Below are 16,688 nucleotides of genomic sequence, written 5' to 3'. Positions count from 1 at the left end.
CCTTTCTGAAGGACTAGCTCCAAGTCCAAATCCAAGTCACAGGCTTGATGGCACCATCCCTACATGAAAGGATTATGTGAGGGGTCACAATAGGTGATGATAAAGTTCCCTTCCAGCCAAAACATTCTATGAATCTCCAAGGAAATCCACCATCTTCTGGCAAGAGCCAGGACCAGATTTTCCAAAGTGTAACAATGACTGGCTCCAAGATCGCTGGGGCAGTGCATGTGAAGAACTATGAAATCATCCCTTCTGCTTGGGAGGTTCATCAGGCCACGCTGGCATTGCCCATAAGCCAGAGACCACAAGACTTGGAATGCTGGGAAGAAAACCAGAGCAGAAACACTCAGAAAGGCTTTAGAGTTAACATCACTGTGCTAAGAAGGAAGAGGGGAGAAAAAAACCCCAAAACACTAACAGCACTTGTCTTTTCAGCATGGTAAAAGCCAATTTGGAGATTTCCTTTGAACATGCTGGAAAGCTTGAGCAACCCAGCCTGCTCCGCAGGCCCAAGGTGGGAATGGCAGGAACTGCTGCAAGTCAGGACCAAGGTACCTGAGCAGAGCTGTGTGGGAGGCAAGGCCTGGAGTGACAGGAGACCCAGAGCTTCTGAGAGAACAGGAGCTGGCAGTGATTAGTTAAGGAAGCTCAAAACAGTATCTGTCTGTAGGAGGCCTGGTTCAGTTCAAGGCCATTAACTTGTTGCTTTCTCAACACCACGAAGGGGATACAAAACAAAAGCATGTCTGCCCAGCATGGGCCCTCCTGCGTGACTGCTTAAATACTTCAGCAGAACTAAGAGCATTAAGAAAGGCAAAAAGCCACTTCAATGGCTCCAGGCTCACAGGGCTGCAAGCTTTTACTTGAAGCCCAAGTTAAAACCAGGCAACTGGGATATAGCCTTGAAAGTACAAACAAGTAAGCCTTCATTTTCTCCCATTTGGGAGTATGAATTTAAAGGGGAGTCCATCAACTTTACATAAATCATGTTTATAATTAAAAACATATTTTCCTGCACTGCTTACAAGACTTTGGATAATTAAAAAGGCATTTTTCAAATTACTGTAATTTACACTGATGATGCTGATTGTGTACCCCAATAATATTTCTTGCAGGGAGATAAACCTATCCTGGGAGGAGGTTTTCCTTCAGGAACTAAGAGGGAATGGACCCCAGGGACCTGCCTGAGGCCCCAGTAACACACAGGAGGTCTGTCACTGAGGTGGTTACATGAGTCATGTGCGGTCCAGTGCTCACAGGGCTTTTTGCCTGATTCCATGCCTGGAGAGGCTGGGAAGACTTCAGCTTGCTCACCTGCTACCAGAGGACTTGAGCTGTGGTTTACCTAGAGCTTCCTCAGCCCTGCCAGGAAACCAGATTTTGTAGGTTTAGTATGAAAACACAGCAGCGACTGCAGAACTTCTGGGGTGGGTCGGACTTGTGCTCAGCAGAAGCCAAATGTGCCTCAGAAGAGACAAGTTTTACCTCCTCCTGTTACATCTGTAGATGCTGGAAAGGTTCTTGGCCCTTTAGAAAATACACTACAAACAACAAGAATTCTCTTTCCAGTTATTTGATTCCTGCTCTCCCCCCCCCCGAAATAATTTGATTTGATTCAACATTATTTAAAAGAAAGAGATATACAAAAAAGCAGTGGCACATTTCCATTGCCCCTGCACTGCAGCCTGTGCAGACTGAATGGATTCCCTGGGTTACCTTTCCCAGGGAGGGCTGAAATGCCCTGACCCAGAAGCCTTCAGGTAGCAGACAAAGCAATACCTGCAGGATGACACAGTGACACGGAAATTAGGAATTCATCATGCCCAGTAGGAAGTACTGCCCAGTCCCTTCCAAGGCTTCCCAAATCAGGGTGTTCCTGGTCCATCTCTCCAAGGCTCCTGCAGGCTTTCCAAAACCAGCAGTGATATTTCCTCAGCTTTTTACCCCTTCTCTTGGGTTACAGTGTAGGATGCAACCAAAAGCATTTATTCTATCACCATCTTTATAAGCAGTTAAAACCAGGTGGGACAGTGTTCTTTATATCTTCCATGACATTCCTAGTAACTCCCTCTAGGGTATATCTCTCTGCTAATGAGCCATCAAGGCCTGACTGCATGACTCATAAAATTACATCATCCCATTGTGAAATGCTCCGCCCAGGGGCGGACCATTCCTGCCTGGATATAATCTGAAGTTTGGAACGCCACAGTCAGCCCTTACCTACTGGATTGCCAGAGGACAAGAGCTCCATAACCACCACGGAACCTTCAGAGGAAGACCAGACCCTTCTACAGGATCACTGCTTCAACAGAACCACATCTATCACTTCAAGAGGACTGCAGTTTAAACGAACTGCTACCACCACCCTGACCAGCAGGGTGTCAGGTTGTATCCTGACTCAGTCAGATTAAGCCAGTGTTTTCTGCCTTTAATTTTCCTGCTAAATTGTAAGTCTGACCTGGGATCTCCCATTGGTTTGCTTTCAAACTAGCACACCCTCTCTCCTCTAGTTCAAGATAGCAGTTATTTCATAACCTATGTGGCTCTAGAGGTGACAATGTCAAACTCCAGTGAGTGTCCAGCTAACAAAATACAGGGGAATTGCACTTCAGCCAGCATGACACACACAACACATCTTGATGCTTCATGAACTAAAATAATGCAAGAAATACCAGACAAGGCTTTTTCCTTCTTCAACTAAAGGGCAGGCACTAGTGAGACTTGAAACAGGAGCAGAAAACAGTAGTTCCCTAATGGTGGCCCAGGCTCACACAAGCGCATGAGGCTTTTGCAAGCCTGATTTATATGAATCAAACCCCCACTGAAAAGCATGAAACTTATTCTAATAATTGTCATACCACACCCTAAAAGTAACAGAACAAGCTGAGATAAAAGGTATTTGCTGTCAAAGACACAGAAATACCTTCTGAAACCCAGTGTTTGCTTCCTCTAAGAAATTAAATCAGAGTGCAAAAATTAAACATCCTGCAGATTTCAGATCAAAGAAAGTATTCATCTGCTTGGGTTAAGCACATCACCATGACAGGGCAGTTTGTTACCCAGGACCTGCAGCCAGTAGAAAAAGCAGGCAATTATTTATAAAGCTTGGTCCTGTTAGCTACTTCTGATCTGCTGCACTCTGAAGGTGCCCCGAAACTGGCATCAGCACCAAATGTTTGAAAACCTGAACTATGCCTGAGAGGAATTTATAGCACCTGAGCTATTGTGTGCTGGCTCCCTGGGAGGACATCCCTGTGGACAGTGAGGGCAGAGCAGCATCCTTTGCTTTCTCCACAGGTTATCTCCACACCTTGAGGCATGCAGGGAAAGCTGGTACAGAGAGACTCAGTTCCTGCCCTCAGATCAATGTATTTTAACTCATGGACTGGCACACACCTGAATGACTAGGAAATAGCTGCACAAGATAAGCTGGCCAAGGGATTCGCATGAGTGAGCAGTTGCAGAGAAGAGCAGATTTATCCTTTGTATGTTTGTTCAGACAAGAGACGAGCATACAAGACAGAGGTCAGAGCTCTCCTGTTTCATGTGGAAATCCAGAGTATGAGCAAGTTGCTACTCAACTTGCTCAGCTGCTGTAAGACACCATGACCATCTCTTATGTTAAAACCACAATTTTTTTTAAAAAAACTCAGACCAGTAGCATGACATTTGCAGGGCTCCCTTCAAGACTGTGCTCTTCAACATCCACATTAATGACCTGGATGCAGGACTTGAAGGAATACTAAGTAAGTTTGCTGTCTGCACTAAACTGGGAGGAGCTGTCAAGTCTCTCAGGGGCAGATAGGGCCTTCAGAGAGACCTTGACTAATTAGAGAAGTGGGCAATCACCAATCATGGGAAGTTCAACAAGGAAAAGTGCTGGATTCTGCATGTTGGAAAGGGCAACCCTGGATGTGTGGATGGACTGGGGAATAAGGCTGGAGAGCAGCTGCAGGAAGGGGCTCAGGAGTCCTGGTCCATGGCAAGTTGAACATGAGTCAGTAGTGCTCTGGCAGCCAGGAGGGACATCTGTGTTCTGAGGGCATTAGGTAAAGCATTCCTGGTCAGGCAGGGGATTGTCCTGCTCTGTTTTGGGACAACCTCACCTCAAGTGCTAGGGGCAGTTTTGGGCATCACAATATAAAAAAATACATTAAGCCACTAGAGAAGGGCTATGAGAATAGTGAAGAGCCTTGAGGGGAAGCCGTATGAGCAGTGGCTGAGGGCACTTGGTCTGTTCAGCTGCAGGAGACTGAGGTCAGACCTCACTGGGAACTTCAACATCCTCCTGAGGGACAGCAGAGGGGCAGGAACCAATCTCTTCACCCTCCTGACCAGGGATAGGACTTGAGGAAATGTCTGGAGCTGTGTCCAGGGATGGCTAGGCTGGAAACCAGGAAAAGGCTCTTCCCACAAAGGGTGGTTGGGCACTGAACAGGCTCTTTATGGAATGGTCACGGCCCCAAGACTTGCAGAATTCAAGGAGTGTTTAGACAATGTTTTCAGGCATGGGGTGGGATTGTGTCCTGTGCAGGGCCAGGAGTTGAACTTGATCTTCATGGGTCCTTCCCAACTCAGTATATTCTGTGATTCTATGATATCTAAAATACAGCTTGCTCTACTCTCAGGGCATTCATCCTTAGCAAAACTCACTTGAAGTGATGCCAGGCATGGTACAAGGCACTGAGGTCCTGGTTGTGCAGAACTGCATCACACAAATGTCACCAGGAGGAGATGAAGAGGCTCCAGCACGAAGTCCACATGCCTCATGGCTGAAGGGTAGTGGGTTTGCAGTACTTGCACTGGATCCACACCCGATACATCGTCATCTGTTTCCCACGGTTCACTTGCAATCGCCGATCAACCAGATTCTGGATTTTCTCCAGTCCAGCTGTGGTGAACAGATGATCTAATTCATCTGGAAGCAGAGAGAAGGAGACTGAGGAGACCATAGCTTTTCTTTAACTGATACCTGCTCACACTGAAGGCTAAGCTAAGCTGAAAGATGGGCCAGAGGAAACCCACAGTCTCACCCTAGCAGGGAAATGAACAAACAAGACTTAACTACTTTACTAGGGGAGTGTTTCAAGTTTTCCTTCTAGCAAAGGAAAGAATTATTTGGAGTTCATCTAGAACTACAGACACTTGACAAAGAAAACAGGAGCAGTTTCAAATATGGGTACTGCTTCTAGTAACCAATTAAGGGGCATCTTCTGGCAAGCTGGGACAGAGCCATTCCTTCCCCCCTGCCCAGAGGAATTTCAGAGTCTGCAAGAGCAAAGACCAGGATCAGACCTATGCTTTTAAATAGTGGCAGTAAGATCTGTGGTGCCTAGACTGGAGGAGAATGGGATTCATTAAGGTTAAATTTGGAAAAAAAAAAATCCTTAAAAACCCACACCCTGTTGGGGCCCAATTAAAGTTCTAAGAGCCCTCAAGGCTTCAGCAATTCCATTGGCAGATATTCCTGACCAAGCAAGTAAGTCTCACAGTGCCCCAGTCTTGCTGAGCAGCAGAGCTTACTCCCAGAGCATATGGTTTGTCTGTAGTTTAAGTAGGAAAAGTCTGACAGGTCTCAGCTTGTGCTCTTTTATCAGATGCCTTCCATTGTGAGGTGTTTGCCAAACACGCGTTAAACACTAATTTTGTTGTGCCAAACAAGACTCATGCAGTGGGGAACAGTTCAGTTGTGCCACTGCTCTAGAACTGACTTTGCACAGGGGTCTGCAGTGGAGGGATTGGAGACGCAGCTGGTGATAAACTGGGAGAATAACAACTGCTGCTAACACCAAGCAGCAGCAGAACTGGAGGGGCTGCCTTAGCTCCATGTTGAACCACACCCTTCTGATTTCCTTATCGGAGAGCAGGAAAATTAAGTGAAGTTCTGCTAAGTGGTATCCATCCCCCTCCATCATCTGCATCCAATATACAAGGATGGCTCCCCCAGTCCCACCCCTCCCAGGGTGGCAACCACACCAGTCTTCCTCTTAAAATATTTTCCACTAAGGAATTGACCAGGCCATGCTTGCATCAGGAGCTGACAAGCCCAGGTCACTGTTTAATTGGGAATCACTTAACATTTCACAATGCTCCAGTTAAGAGGCTGGAGAGATCTAGTGGCCAAACTGGAGGGCACAGGGACAAGAAGTGGTAAGGAGAATCAGAAGGATGTTTTTCAATGCTCAGAGGCATGTTTCTGGCCCCCTACCTTGTGTGAAGAAGTAGACTCTAGTGCCATCACCTCTCACATAGAAGTTATCAGACAGACATTGACCTAGGGGCAAGATGGATGTGAACAATTACCAGTGATCAATTAAAAATCAACAATTGCCATCCAACAACAGTACACACAGTGCTTTGGGGAATTCACGAGCTGCAGAATCTACTAGTGATGGGGCAGGAGTTCCCAGGGGAATGGAAATACCTTTCTTAAATCGAAGTTGGGCGAGATCATAACGACCGTAATCTCGTAACAAGATCATTCCCCCTGGTTTCAGAAGACGACTCAGTCTGGTCACAATGCACTGCATCCTGAAAGAAGAACAAACCAGGAGCTCTCAACACACTGCAAAATCATGCTTGGCTCCTTCCAAAAAGATGAAATAAAGTTTTGCATGTTCCAACTTCACATAAAGAGCTATCCAAAGTCCGCAGCATTCTGAGCTCTCCCAGAGTCAGCTGGGTTGATTTTATTCGGCCTCTATTTTTTGACATTCCCCAATTTTGGTTTTTTTTCTACAAGGATAACATCCTGCCAGAGCAGGGATTAACTGCTCTCTCTTACTAATTACAAAACAATCTCCACTGGTTTCTGTAAAACAAGTAATAAGTGAACTTGAGGAGAAGTGTTGTGAAGTAAGTGTTGTGAAGTAAAACTAAAAGGAACAAAAAAAGAGACTAGCGTAGGTTGTAACAACTATCACACTAAGACCACAGCACTTTCCTTACCTTTTTTATGAACCTGAACCCTTCTTTCTTGCCACCTCCCATGTGAGAAATTCATCTACCCTCCGAGCCTGAAAATCCAGCAGAATACTTTCCAAAGTGAGTGCTCAGTGTGGCTGGGGCTCAGGACAGTGACTACAGCAACGATCACCTGCAGCCACTTAAAATCATCCTGTCCTCTGCCAAAATTGGTTACAACAGCAAAAGCAAATACCTGCAAATTTAATTTCCTAAGGCTTCATGGAAAACTGGACCACAAACAGAACAAACTTTGATTTTCCTTGACTGGAGATTACTAGAGAACTCCAGTTGTAGAAGAGTTATCTTCTGCAATCAGAAGTAATTATTAAAACTTACTTCTCTGGGAGAATTGCTGAGAGGACAAAGATAAGAATAACAATGTCAAGACTCTCTTCTGGCATTGGGAAGGGACTTTGGTCATTGCACAGGTCATGGACAAATGCAAAACAGCGAGAAGCATCATATTCTGCATTGTTCTGTATTTGAGGGAAAGAAATTAAGAACATTAATAGCAGACCCTGATCTCAGTATTAGCTGGACTATATGTATTATTAATATTATAAGGCGTATTTTAACTATTGCATTATGAAGAGGTGTGTCCAGAAATCTGTTTCAGCCTCATTGGACTTCCGTGTCAGGTATATTCCTTGGTCAGGCAAGGAACATGTGTGAAATGTGAAAAAATATTTATGGGAGATTTACAAGGAGCTTTGGTCTTGTTACAATCAGACAATCAGCACTGAAAAAACCCACCAAACTGATACCGCAATCCTGAGGTCAGAATTTCCACTAACAGTGGTAAGAAGTGAGACATTTATACTAATGAATTGGAAACCTTTACATAAGTGAGAGTGTCAGGCCACCTTTCTGCAACACTGAAATCAATATTCATTTCACCTACAAGCAGGTATTCCCTATACCCCAAAAATCAAACTTGGTTGCCTAAAGTTACAGTCGTAAAAATCAGATATAGATGTATTTTAGAAGTTGCATATTCTTCTAGAAGCTGCAGCTCTACAAACAATGTTTGTGTCACATCCAGAGGAGGAAATGGATGCTGACTCTGGTGCTATGCTCCCCTCTCATCTCAGGAAGTGACTGATTGCATTTGATACTTCATATATTCTCAGTTCTGTCTTGACCTGAAATTTATTAGTGATATTTGTCCTTTGACTAAATCCCAGCCTCCTGCTCCACAAACATGATCTTTCCTCAGCTGCCTGCGCAGAAGCAATCAGACCATGTTCCCAGAACTGTGGTGACAGTAAGACACACAAACCAAAACCAGCTTCAATTCCTGTTAAAAAATAGCCTGAATGTGTCCAAGTTTCGTGTTTGTTTTCTAGTTACTCAGCTAAAAGAACACTGTATTGAGAAAAGGACTGCCAACCACAGGGGAAGAAAAGCTGGCTGACTTGTTTGCTGCCAATGTGACATCATTATGTGACATAGGGAACTTTTACTTCCCGAGTTTCTACAATCTTTGATGGCTCATTTTTCAGATTTCCCAATGCAAGGGTCAGCACCAGGGCTGCCTAAAACCAGAAAGCTGCCAGCACAGCCAGAGAGCCACTGGCAGCTGGGATATATTTGTGTTAATGGGCAATTAGACTCCGATACTTCCCACATTTTCATGAGTCATCACTGAGATTACCTGGACAAGATGCACAGCTGTTGTAGAAAAATCACAGCAATAAACAAAAAGGCCTGGGTCACTGCAATAAATGAAAGAAACTCGTAATTTATACAGAGGAATTAAGGAGTGTTTCAAATGCACAAAGCCCAGAAATTCTGGGCTTTAGTTTCTGTGCAAAATCTGGTGGATTCCATTGCTCCTTTATGCCCATTATTCTCATGCGGAACTGACTGCTTCCTTTTCTTTCTGTATCTAAAACCAAGGGCTTCCAAGCTCAAAATACAATAACCTAAAATTGCAGATGATACCATTTGCTTTTGGCTTTTCTCTGAGATTGTCTAAACTAGGAAGACAGGGAAAATTTTTCCAATTGTTTTTACAGAAGCTGGTATTTGATGCAGATAAAAGCCTACTGAGAATTACTTCAAAGAATCCCAGAATGGTTTGCGTTGGGAGGAACATTAAAGATCATCCAGTCCCACCCCTAGCATGGGCAGGGACACCTTCCACTAGACCAAGGTGCTTCAAGCCCTGTCTAATCTGACCTCGGACACTTCCAGGAATGGGGCAGACACAGCTTTTCTGGGCAACCCATGCCAGGACCTCCCCACCCTCACAAGGAACAATTCCTTCCCAATATCCCACTTATCCCTGCCCTCTGGCAGTGGGAAACAATTTCTTCTTGTCTTGTCACTACTTACTTGTTGGTTTGTAAAATTGGGAAGACTGTATTCCCAGCCCCACAGCCAACCTGCAAAAACAAAGCAGAGTTATACAGTGAAAATAATTCCTTCAGCATGTCCATGCAAATTATTTTCAATCATCTCTCTACAGCCAAGGAACAAAGAGCAACACATGAGTAAAGCTGAGCATGGCAGTGACCATTCTTAAGTGTCCCTGCAAGATCTGAGCATGTTAAGGTCTGAGGAACAGGATTACATGAGTGGGAAACCACTAAGCAAGTTCTTGTCGAAATCTTAAAACAAGCAATATGTTGTTACTCTTTAGAAAGCTGTTTTTGCTGGAAACCCAAGCATAACAATCAGTATGAGTCCCTGAAGCACTGGCAAAGACCATGGATGAGTTACATTCAAGTCCATTGAAAATCAGAGCAACAGAGAAGTTTACTTTTCTTTCTGCTTGTTCCCATTTGAAGAGATGATGGCTCACACAACTGGGTTTGGGGAATTTGCCTCGGAATGTTTAAAGGATCAGTAAAATTGAAACAGACTGAGCAGAAAACACCACAGAGGGTTTGCAGTAACAGATGTTAGTTAAAGTGCTCACGTGACATAGGAAAGGCACTTTGAGAACACCAAAGTCTGAGGAAATCTTTAAAGTGTCAGATTAAATTCAAAAATCAGGACAGTTCATACTAACCCTCCCTGGAAGGGCAGGACTTTCATATAATACTAAGTATTAAACAAATCCAGTAATATCTACAGTGAACAAGTAGAGGTGGCAGAGCAAAAGGTCACAATCAGCTGTCAGCAGTCCAATATTTATAACTTCCACAAACTTCTCTGGAACAAAGCCTGTATCAGTCTGGGATTCCCTGTTACCATAAGGGCTCTAAGGAACCAACCCTTAAGCTCTAAGGAATGTAAAGAGCATCTTTACATTCTTGGCTTCATCGCTTTGTTTCACAACTCCCAAGGCAAACAGGAGTCAGCACAAACATGCAAAAGATAAATGACAAGGGAAAGCTTTATACAGAGTAGAAGAATCAGCTTCTTCAAAAGCTGACTTTTAAATGCTTGTTTGAACATCTGATAGCAATAGTTTGGCTTTCAAATTTGTAAACTTCTTATGGTCCCTGTGCTCTGCCAATTCAGAGTCTGAACCAAAGGAATCCAAACAGATTTAGTTCAGCTCTAAACTACCCTCTGATTTTTGCATTTTACTGACTGAAGGCAATCATCTGCTCCCTTGCTGTTTGGCAGTGATACACATTTTTATGTCCCAGTCACACTGACACAAGGGAGGCTTTGATGTGTGACTTTGATTTATACCTCTTACCTCTAATATACGGTAAGATGCAGCTAATCCTGGGTAATCCCCACCACTCTGACTCAGCTCACTGTCTTTCTGTGCAGCCAACTCTTCCGTGTGGCCCCCAGGTGGGCTTTTTATCAGGTTTAACTGACTCTCTGTCCTGGTTTCCAATGAGCAATGGCCATTTTCACAGCTTCTCAGCCCTTCATTGTTGGATTCTTCTGTGTTACTAAATCCACTCCCAGAATCTACATTTTGGCTTGAGCTCCTGTTAGTTGCCAGCTCAGGAAATTCAGTGAACAGCCAGTGCCTGTCCTTGAAGAAGCCATTTTCGTGGATTTTATAGAAGTCATCCCAGTATTTCTTAGCATTCACCTCGTATTCCTCTGTGAACACAAGCAAAAATATCACCAGGCATCAAATCAGAAGGTCTCAGGGTTTAAACAGTTCAGAGAGTGAGGGATCACTGCAGATATCTGCCAGCAACCTGCTGTAACAAGTGAGATTGACTGAAAACCACCTTTATTTAAAGTCCCAATCCCACATAAACACTCAGCCTATGTCACAGTCACTTTGTTAGGACTTAAAAAGGGAAAAGAGAGAAGAAGAAATTCTGTCCCAAGGTAGGATTTAAAGGAAGCTGGCAACAGAAAAAGTGTCTTTGAAGGAGACTGGAATGAAGAAATCCAGGTTTTACTTCCATCTCTAACACTAACTTGTTCAGTTCACTGGAACAATTAATTTGGAGTCTGGTGACTCCAAATTAAGTGTCAAGCACAACTCCCAAGGAATTTTGTGAGAGCTGCCTGTAGTTGAAAGCTTCTGTCCAACACACTGCTCCTATTTTCAGGTGTAGAAACAGAAAAATTAGTCAACTCTGCAGGCCTGGCAGGAAGCTCAGTTAGAATTTATGCAACCCTCCAGGTAGCAGTACAGCATGAATTCCATGTTTTGCTGGAGTCCAGTCCAGATAACTTCGTTTTCCATAGTTCTGTGAATGTCAGAGCATCACATATTTATGAACTAAAACAAAAGAGGGGAGTCAACTGTGACCACTGCATTAAAGTACCAGTGGAGAGCTAAAGTGGAGAGGCTAAAGATGAACAGAATTAAATTGAGCAGCAGCACTTTCACATCAAATGGGTCATTCCAGGAGCAAGATGAGTATTACAGGGAGCTGGAACAGCTCTTACAAAGCCATAATCAAGTGAAATTTGAGTCACCTGCAAACTTATTTCCACACACTTTCACAGATTTCAGATCAAGTACAGTCTAAGGGACCTATTTCTTCCATGGGAAGCTGCAAATCTAAGCAACTTTCTATGACTTCATCAATGTGATAAGTTCTCTGTCCTGGGAATTAACACCTAATCATAGCATTTTATGCTTGGAATCACCTAGAGACATTCACATCCATGGCCAGAAACTCCAATTGCATTCCAATAACCAATAATGCCTCAATCATCTTTGCATGGCAACAAGTGCATTACTGAATAAAAATGACTGGAGGGCATTATTGGCTGAACTGCTGTTCATTTATCAGTCTTCCTGAAGAACATAAAACTGTTTCAAAGTGAGACAATAAAGTGAACTCAGAACACCTGGAAAAATATGTAGCCTCAGTCAAATATAGACAAAAATTGCTTTAACAAAGAAGCACCAATCAGTCATATGTCTATTTTTAGTAGGATCTATCCCTGCAGCACAAAGAGCTATATATAAAAATAATCTCTTTAAGTCAACTACAAGGATTTTCTCCTTTTAAGAAGCCTGGTTCTTAGACCCCAAGCTGAAGGAAACTTTAATGACTAGTATTAGACACAAGCAGTAAGTTTGTGCCATGATCTCACAGCCAGCAGGGCGAGGTCAGTTCACTGTTTGCATGGAAGAAGTCAATGACTGCTGATGCTGGAAGAAGTGCTGTTGATCCAAACCCTGGCATGCTCTGTCCTGAACTTTCTCACATTTACAAGCAAGGCTTCTGGGGCTGCAACGCTCTTTCACCTAACAAAAACACAAATCCTGATTCCTGCTTATCTCCACCAATCCCATGACAGCCTGACTGCAGTGGAATGCTTACCTGAGATGCTGGGACGAAATTCCAGCCCAGCCTTTTTGAATTGCCCACATTTTTGCTACAATACACTGGTGAACAAGACATTGTGCTCTTCCTTTGTTACATTAGTGTGAAATTCTGTTGAATGCTATTGAAGAGCTGTTACACTCCAAACCACATGTGGGGAAGCCTTATTTAAAGCTCATTTACCTTGGAGCCTGGTGCTTTCAAAGCCCTGAATGAAGGATCAGTAACAATACAAATACAAAAAATCAAGGGCCGGCTGACGAAGATCATACAAGAAACAGATTTAAGCAATAATATGACCATGTTCATTTTTCAGTAAGACTTCTAGCCAGAAAAGTTCACATCATACTTATTTCAGTCCCTTTTTGGGGTATTAGTGCACAGTGCCATTGGTGTGCAAGCCAGATTCCTCCAGAGACTTTCCTGATAAGGACTCCTGAGTTTCTGCTCACCTTTGTAAGCACACCCCCAAAGCCAAGCCCATACTCACCCCTTCACTCTGCAAAAGAAGAACAAACAAAAGTAACTGTTCACAAAGACCAGAAGGGAATTGTGGACCTCCTGAATTGCACAGGGGCTAATGATGGAGCCTCAAAAGGAAACCAAGAAACATGGACTTCTTTCTTTCTTTTCCCAGCCAGAAGACACATCTTCCACATACTCACAGAGCTTCCTTCCTTCTTCAGAATAAATCCTGACATCCCCAAGAAGTCCACAGAATAATACAGCCATAACGACCACAACTCTGCCTTTGTTCTTCTCCGGACATCTTAATTCTCAAACTACCAGACCCTCCAGGCACATCTGCCTGGGCTGCTTTCCTAACTTTCCAGACATCACATTGTCTCCACATGCTTCCCAGTGAATAGCAACCATCAACATTTGACTGGCCTCCATTGTTCAATCTGGGAAATACATCATGGAGCTCTGACAAACTGCTCCAACAGCCTTTTTTTTTTTTTTTTCAAATTCAAATTGTGAATTGCTTCACAATTTCCTTGTTGTATATAGGTTCTCAAAGCATGGCAGACAGCACCCTTTAATGCTAACCAGATTTTAAAATGAACTCAACACAATGGGCATCACAATGGAACACTGCTGGATACTTCTAGGAGTCCAAGAAATTAGGAGGATTACTCTTTGGTGTAGTTAAATTTGCTATTGTGAACACTCGAAGCTATATGGAAGTGTCTCAATAGTTCCAGTAGTGCTCAGTATCATCTTAGGGGTGACGCACTTGATTTAATTTGAACAAAAGGAGCAGACCCACCCTAGAGCTTGGCAGGGTATAACAAGAACATCATCAGACAAGTTCTTATCACACCAAAGAACCATTTCACCATCATTTGAGGGACTAGATTATCTCTACCAGGTGTGGAGGAAATGCATTATTAACCATCTCAGAATAGCTTCAACCATGACTTAACCACAGAGCTGAGCACCTTAAGCTTGATTCAGAGACAGGTAAGCTCTGCATTTTGGATTGATAAATATCCTTTAAATCAAATAAAAGCTCTGGAATCTCTTGGCTGTCTATCTGAGGATAAACAATCAAGATAAAGGAAGCTTTCTTTCTCTAATGAAATTGTTCTCATGCAGTTTGTTCACTCTGTAGAGACAGATATGGACACTACTTTATCAGACCCTTATAAGAGAAAATCAGCTTGGATCAGGGCTCACTCCATAGCAAGCCTGCAAAAAGAGACTGGCTACTAGCAGTTATGCTTTAAAGAGCAGAAATAAGCAGAGGTAACAACTCTACACTCAAAGAGGTTTGTTGACAACAAACACTAACAAGTATTTAACATACTCAACATGACAAAGAAGCTCAACCTAATCTGACTCCTCCCAAGCAGGAGGAGACTCCAGTGAAGGTTGAAAAGTCACAGAAAGGTAAATTAAGGACAGAAAGGTTCCTTCTCCTCAATTTCCCATATCAAGCACGTGTTAATGCCTTCTGAGTGACTGGGAAAGGGGGAAGGGGAGGAATTGATGATGTTCTGATGTGGTTCCGGCCAGACTGTTCCATTCCTGGCACAAAGCCACTACTCGAATGACGACACTCTCCGAAAGTACCTTGTTTATCTTGCGGCAATAGCTGTGAGCTGTTCTCTTGAACTTTACTCCTGGCACTGGCTTCCTGCTCTTCTGACCATTCCACATTATCCCTGTTGTGAAAAACAAGATGAAATAGAGCTAAGCGTAGTAGGACAAAGACAGAGGGAAAGAGAAAGGTCTAGAGAGCCCTCCAAATAGACAGGGGTGCAGGTGTGATCCCAAATTCCAGCCCAGCACCAGCACAACAACTGAGTCAGCACATACAGGTCCTAGTCCTAAAGGTACTCATGGAATTGCAAACAGAACGAATCCCAAATCTGTCCCATTTTGGATGCTCAGTCAAATTTAAAGATAATAGATCCTTGCTAAAACCATGAGGGACTCAGCACAAAACTACATCATCTTTTTAAGTTAAAACAAAAACTGCATTTGGGTTATTTGGAAGGTAACTGTTAAATTAAATCAAATTATAAGAAAAATACGCAGTAAGCTTTAAAGCATTAAGAATTATTAATAACTTCAATGCACATACACAGCTATGTAGTCATTAAAGCGATTCACTTCGCTTTTTTTCATTAAAACGAGTGAATGATAAGCAGACTACAAGGCCCAAGAAGCAGTTCTTGTCTCAGAAGGAATTAGTCTTTTGATTTTAACTTACAAAACAAAGGCTTAAATGTTAAGTCTGTGAAAAAAAAGACTAAGAATTTCCACAGGAAAACTAAAGATATGCTTTTGTAACGTACCTTTTGTATAGAATAGTCCCAGAAGGAATGACAGGCTGACACATATAAATATTACTTAATTACAAATTAGACACACACAAATCTTAACAATGTATAGCAGCCAGAGACCAAGTCAAAAAAAAGAGTGGATCAATTTACCTGCAAAATGCAAAATACCTTCAGTTCCCAGCAAATTAGAGAACCCGGGTGTTTAACTGACTTAAAACAACTTCTGTATCCAAATAAAGTGTTCCTGTTCCAAGCATACACCTGGCACAACATCACTGAAGGAATGACAGGTTATAGATTTCTGACAGCAGGTAATTAACCTTTATTAACCACAGCAATAAAACAATTGCTACAACCACAGGACCCTGAGGAATGCTACTGCTTCAGGAGGGGCTGAGAATGGCTGAGAATCCCTGTCGATCAGTCCTGAAGGCTCAGGACACCCTAGGGATCAATCCCAAAGGTTCAGGACCTCCCAGGAGATCAGTCCCCAAGGCTCAGAACCCCACAGAGAGCCATCCTAAGTGCTCAGGACCCTCTGGGGATCAGTCCCGAACGCTCAGGATCCCCGGGAACCAGCACTCCCAAGCACCGGCCGCATAGGGTAGTGCCCTGCCCGGGGATGTCGGTCCCCGCCCGCCTGCAGTTGCTGTCCGGCCACCAGCCCTACATCCACCGCTCCCTCAGCCCGCTCGGCGCCCTAATGGTCTCTCAAGGCCCGTCCGGAGAGGAGGGCGGACACCGCGGTCAGGGCCTCGTGAGGCGGAGTGGTTGGGGGCTGGTTGGGGCTGGCCCATTACACAGCGTTTGGCCACAGACACCGCAAACCGGAGAGGCGACGGCGAGCCCGCCCCGGCCACCCCCACCCCACTGCCGGGCGCGGGGCGGCACCACAGGGTAGCAGCACCCCGGCTGCTCACGGGGGTCTGGAGCGGGCAACGGCGGCAGCCCTCACGCACCAGGCGTTGTGCTGGAAAAGCCGGGCGGGGTCAGTGAGGAGCCGCCTCCCGAAAGGCCGCCGCTCCCGCGCCTCGCTGGGCGCCGCCATGACGGGCCGGGCCACGCCGGAAACGGAAGCGGCGCCGCGCGGTCTGACCCGAAGGAGAACTGCGGGTGGTGGCCACGTGGGAGGCGCGGTCACGTGGGGTGGTGCTGCGGGAAAATGTCCCGGAAATGCCTTTTGTGGAGTTTATCCCGCATTTCAGGGAGTTCCGGA

The 16,688-nt window shown here is 44.3% G+C and overlaps 1 protein-coding gene across 3 annotated transcripts; it reads right to left on the bottom strand.

The window, feature by feature from the left end:
• Positions 1-222: 222 nt before the first annotated feature.
• On the bottom strand, positions 223-16,548 carry LOC102114387 (tRNA N(3)-cytidine methyltransferase METTL2-like). Of its 3 annotated transcripts, none has more exons than XR_001332132.2 (10): positions 16,432-16,548; positions 14,757-14,848; positions 10,622-10,983; positions 9,304-9,353; positions 8,621-8,681; positions 7,303-7,442; positions 6,425-6,531; positions 6,209-6,274; positions 4,654-4,918; positions 223-319 (listed from the first exon to the last, which is right to left on the bottom strand). XR_001332132.2 is itself a non-coding variant. In XM_088067997.1 (10 exons), exons 2-10 carry the CDS (start codon positions 15,526-15,528, stop codon positions 4,767-4,769), a joined length of 1,074 nt encoding a protein of 357 aa, XP_087924123.1. In that variant the 5' UTR covers positions 15,529-15,747; positions 16,432-16,530; the 3' UTR covers positions 3,617-4,766. The 3 variants fall into 3 exon arrangements, 2 of the variants coding, with proteins under 2 accessions (XP_087924123.1, XP_005532591.1); XM_088067997.1 differs by lacking the exon at positions 223-319 and adding an exon at positions 15,485-15,747 and having other exon boundaries at positions 3,617-4,918; positions 16,432-16,530; XM_005532534.3 differs by lacking the exon at positions 223-319 and having other exon boundaries at positions 3,617-4,918.
• Between the last annotated feature and the right edge of the window lie 140 nt (positions 16,549-16,688).

Source organism: Pseudopodoces humilis, chromosome 29 (assembly GCF_049639895.1).
Source record: "Pseudopodoces humilis isolate 2021_Gansu_Grassland_sample_001 chromosome 29, ASM4963989v1, whole genome shotgun sequence".
Taxonomy (NCBI): Eukaryota; Metazoa; Chordata; class Aves; order Passeriformes; family Paridae; genus Pseudopodoces; species Pseudopodoces humilis.
Note: the sequence above shows the minus strand (reverse complement) of the source record. Positions and strands in the feature narration are given on the sequence as shown.

Excerpts from the sequence above, each read along its gene's own strand:
- LOC102114387 (XM_005532534.3), bottom strand. The coding sequence starts at position 16,520 with ATGGCGGCGCCCAGCGAGGCGCGGGAGCGGCGGCCTTTCGGGAGGCGG. Across the intron at positions 10,984-14,756 it reads ATTGCCGCAAGATAAACAAG|AGGAATACGAGGTGAATGCT; the intron begins GTACTTTCGGAG and ends TTGTGTTCACAG. Across the intron at positions 4,919-6,208 it reads AGTCTACTTCTTCACACAAG|ATGAATTAGATCATCTGTTC; the intron begins GTAGGGGGCCAG and ends CTCTGCTTCCAG.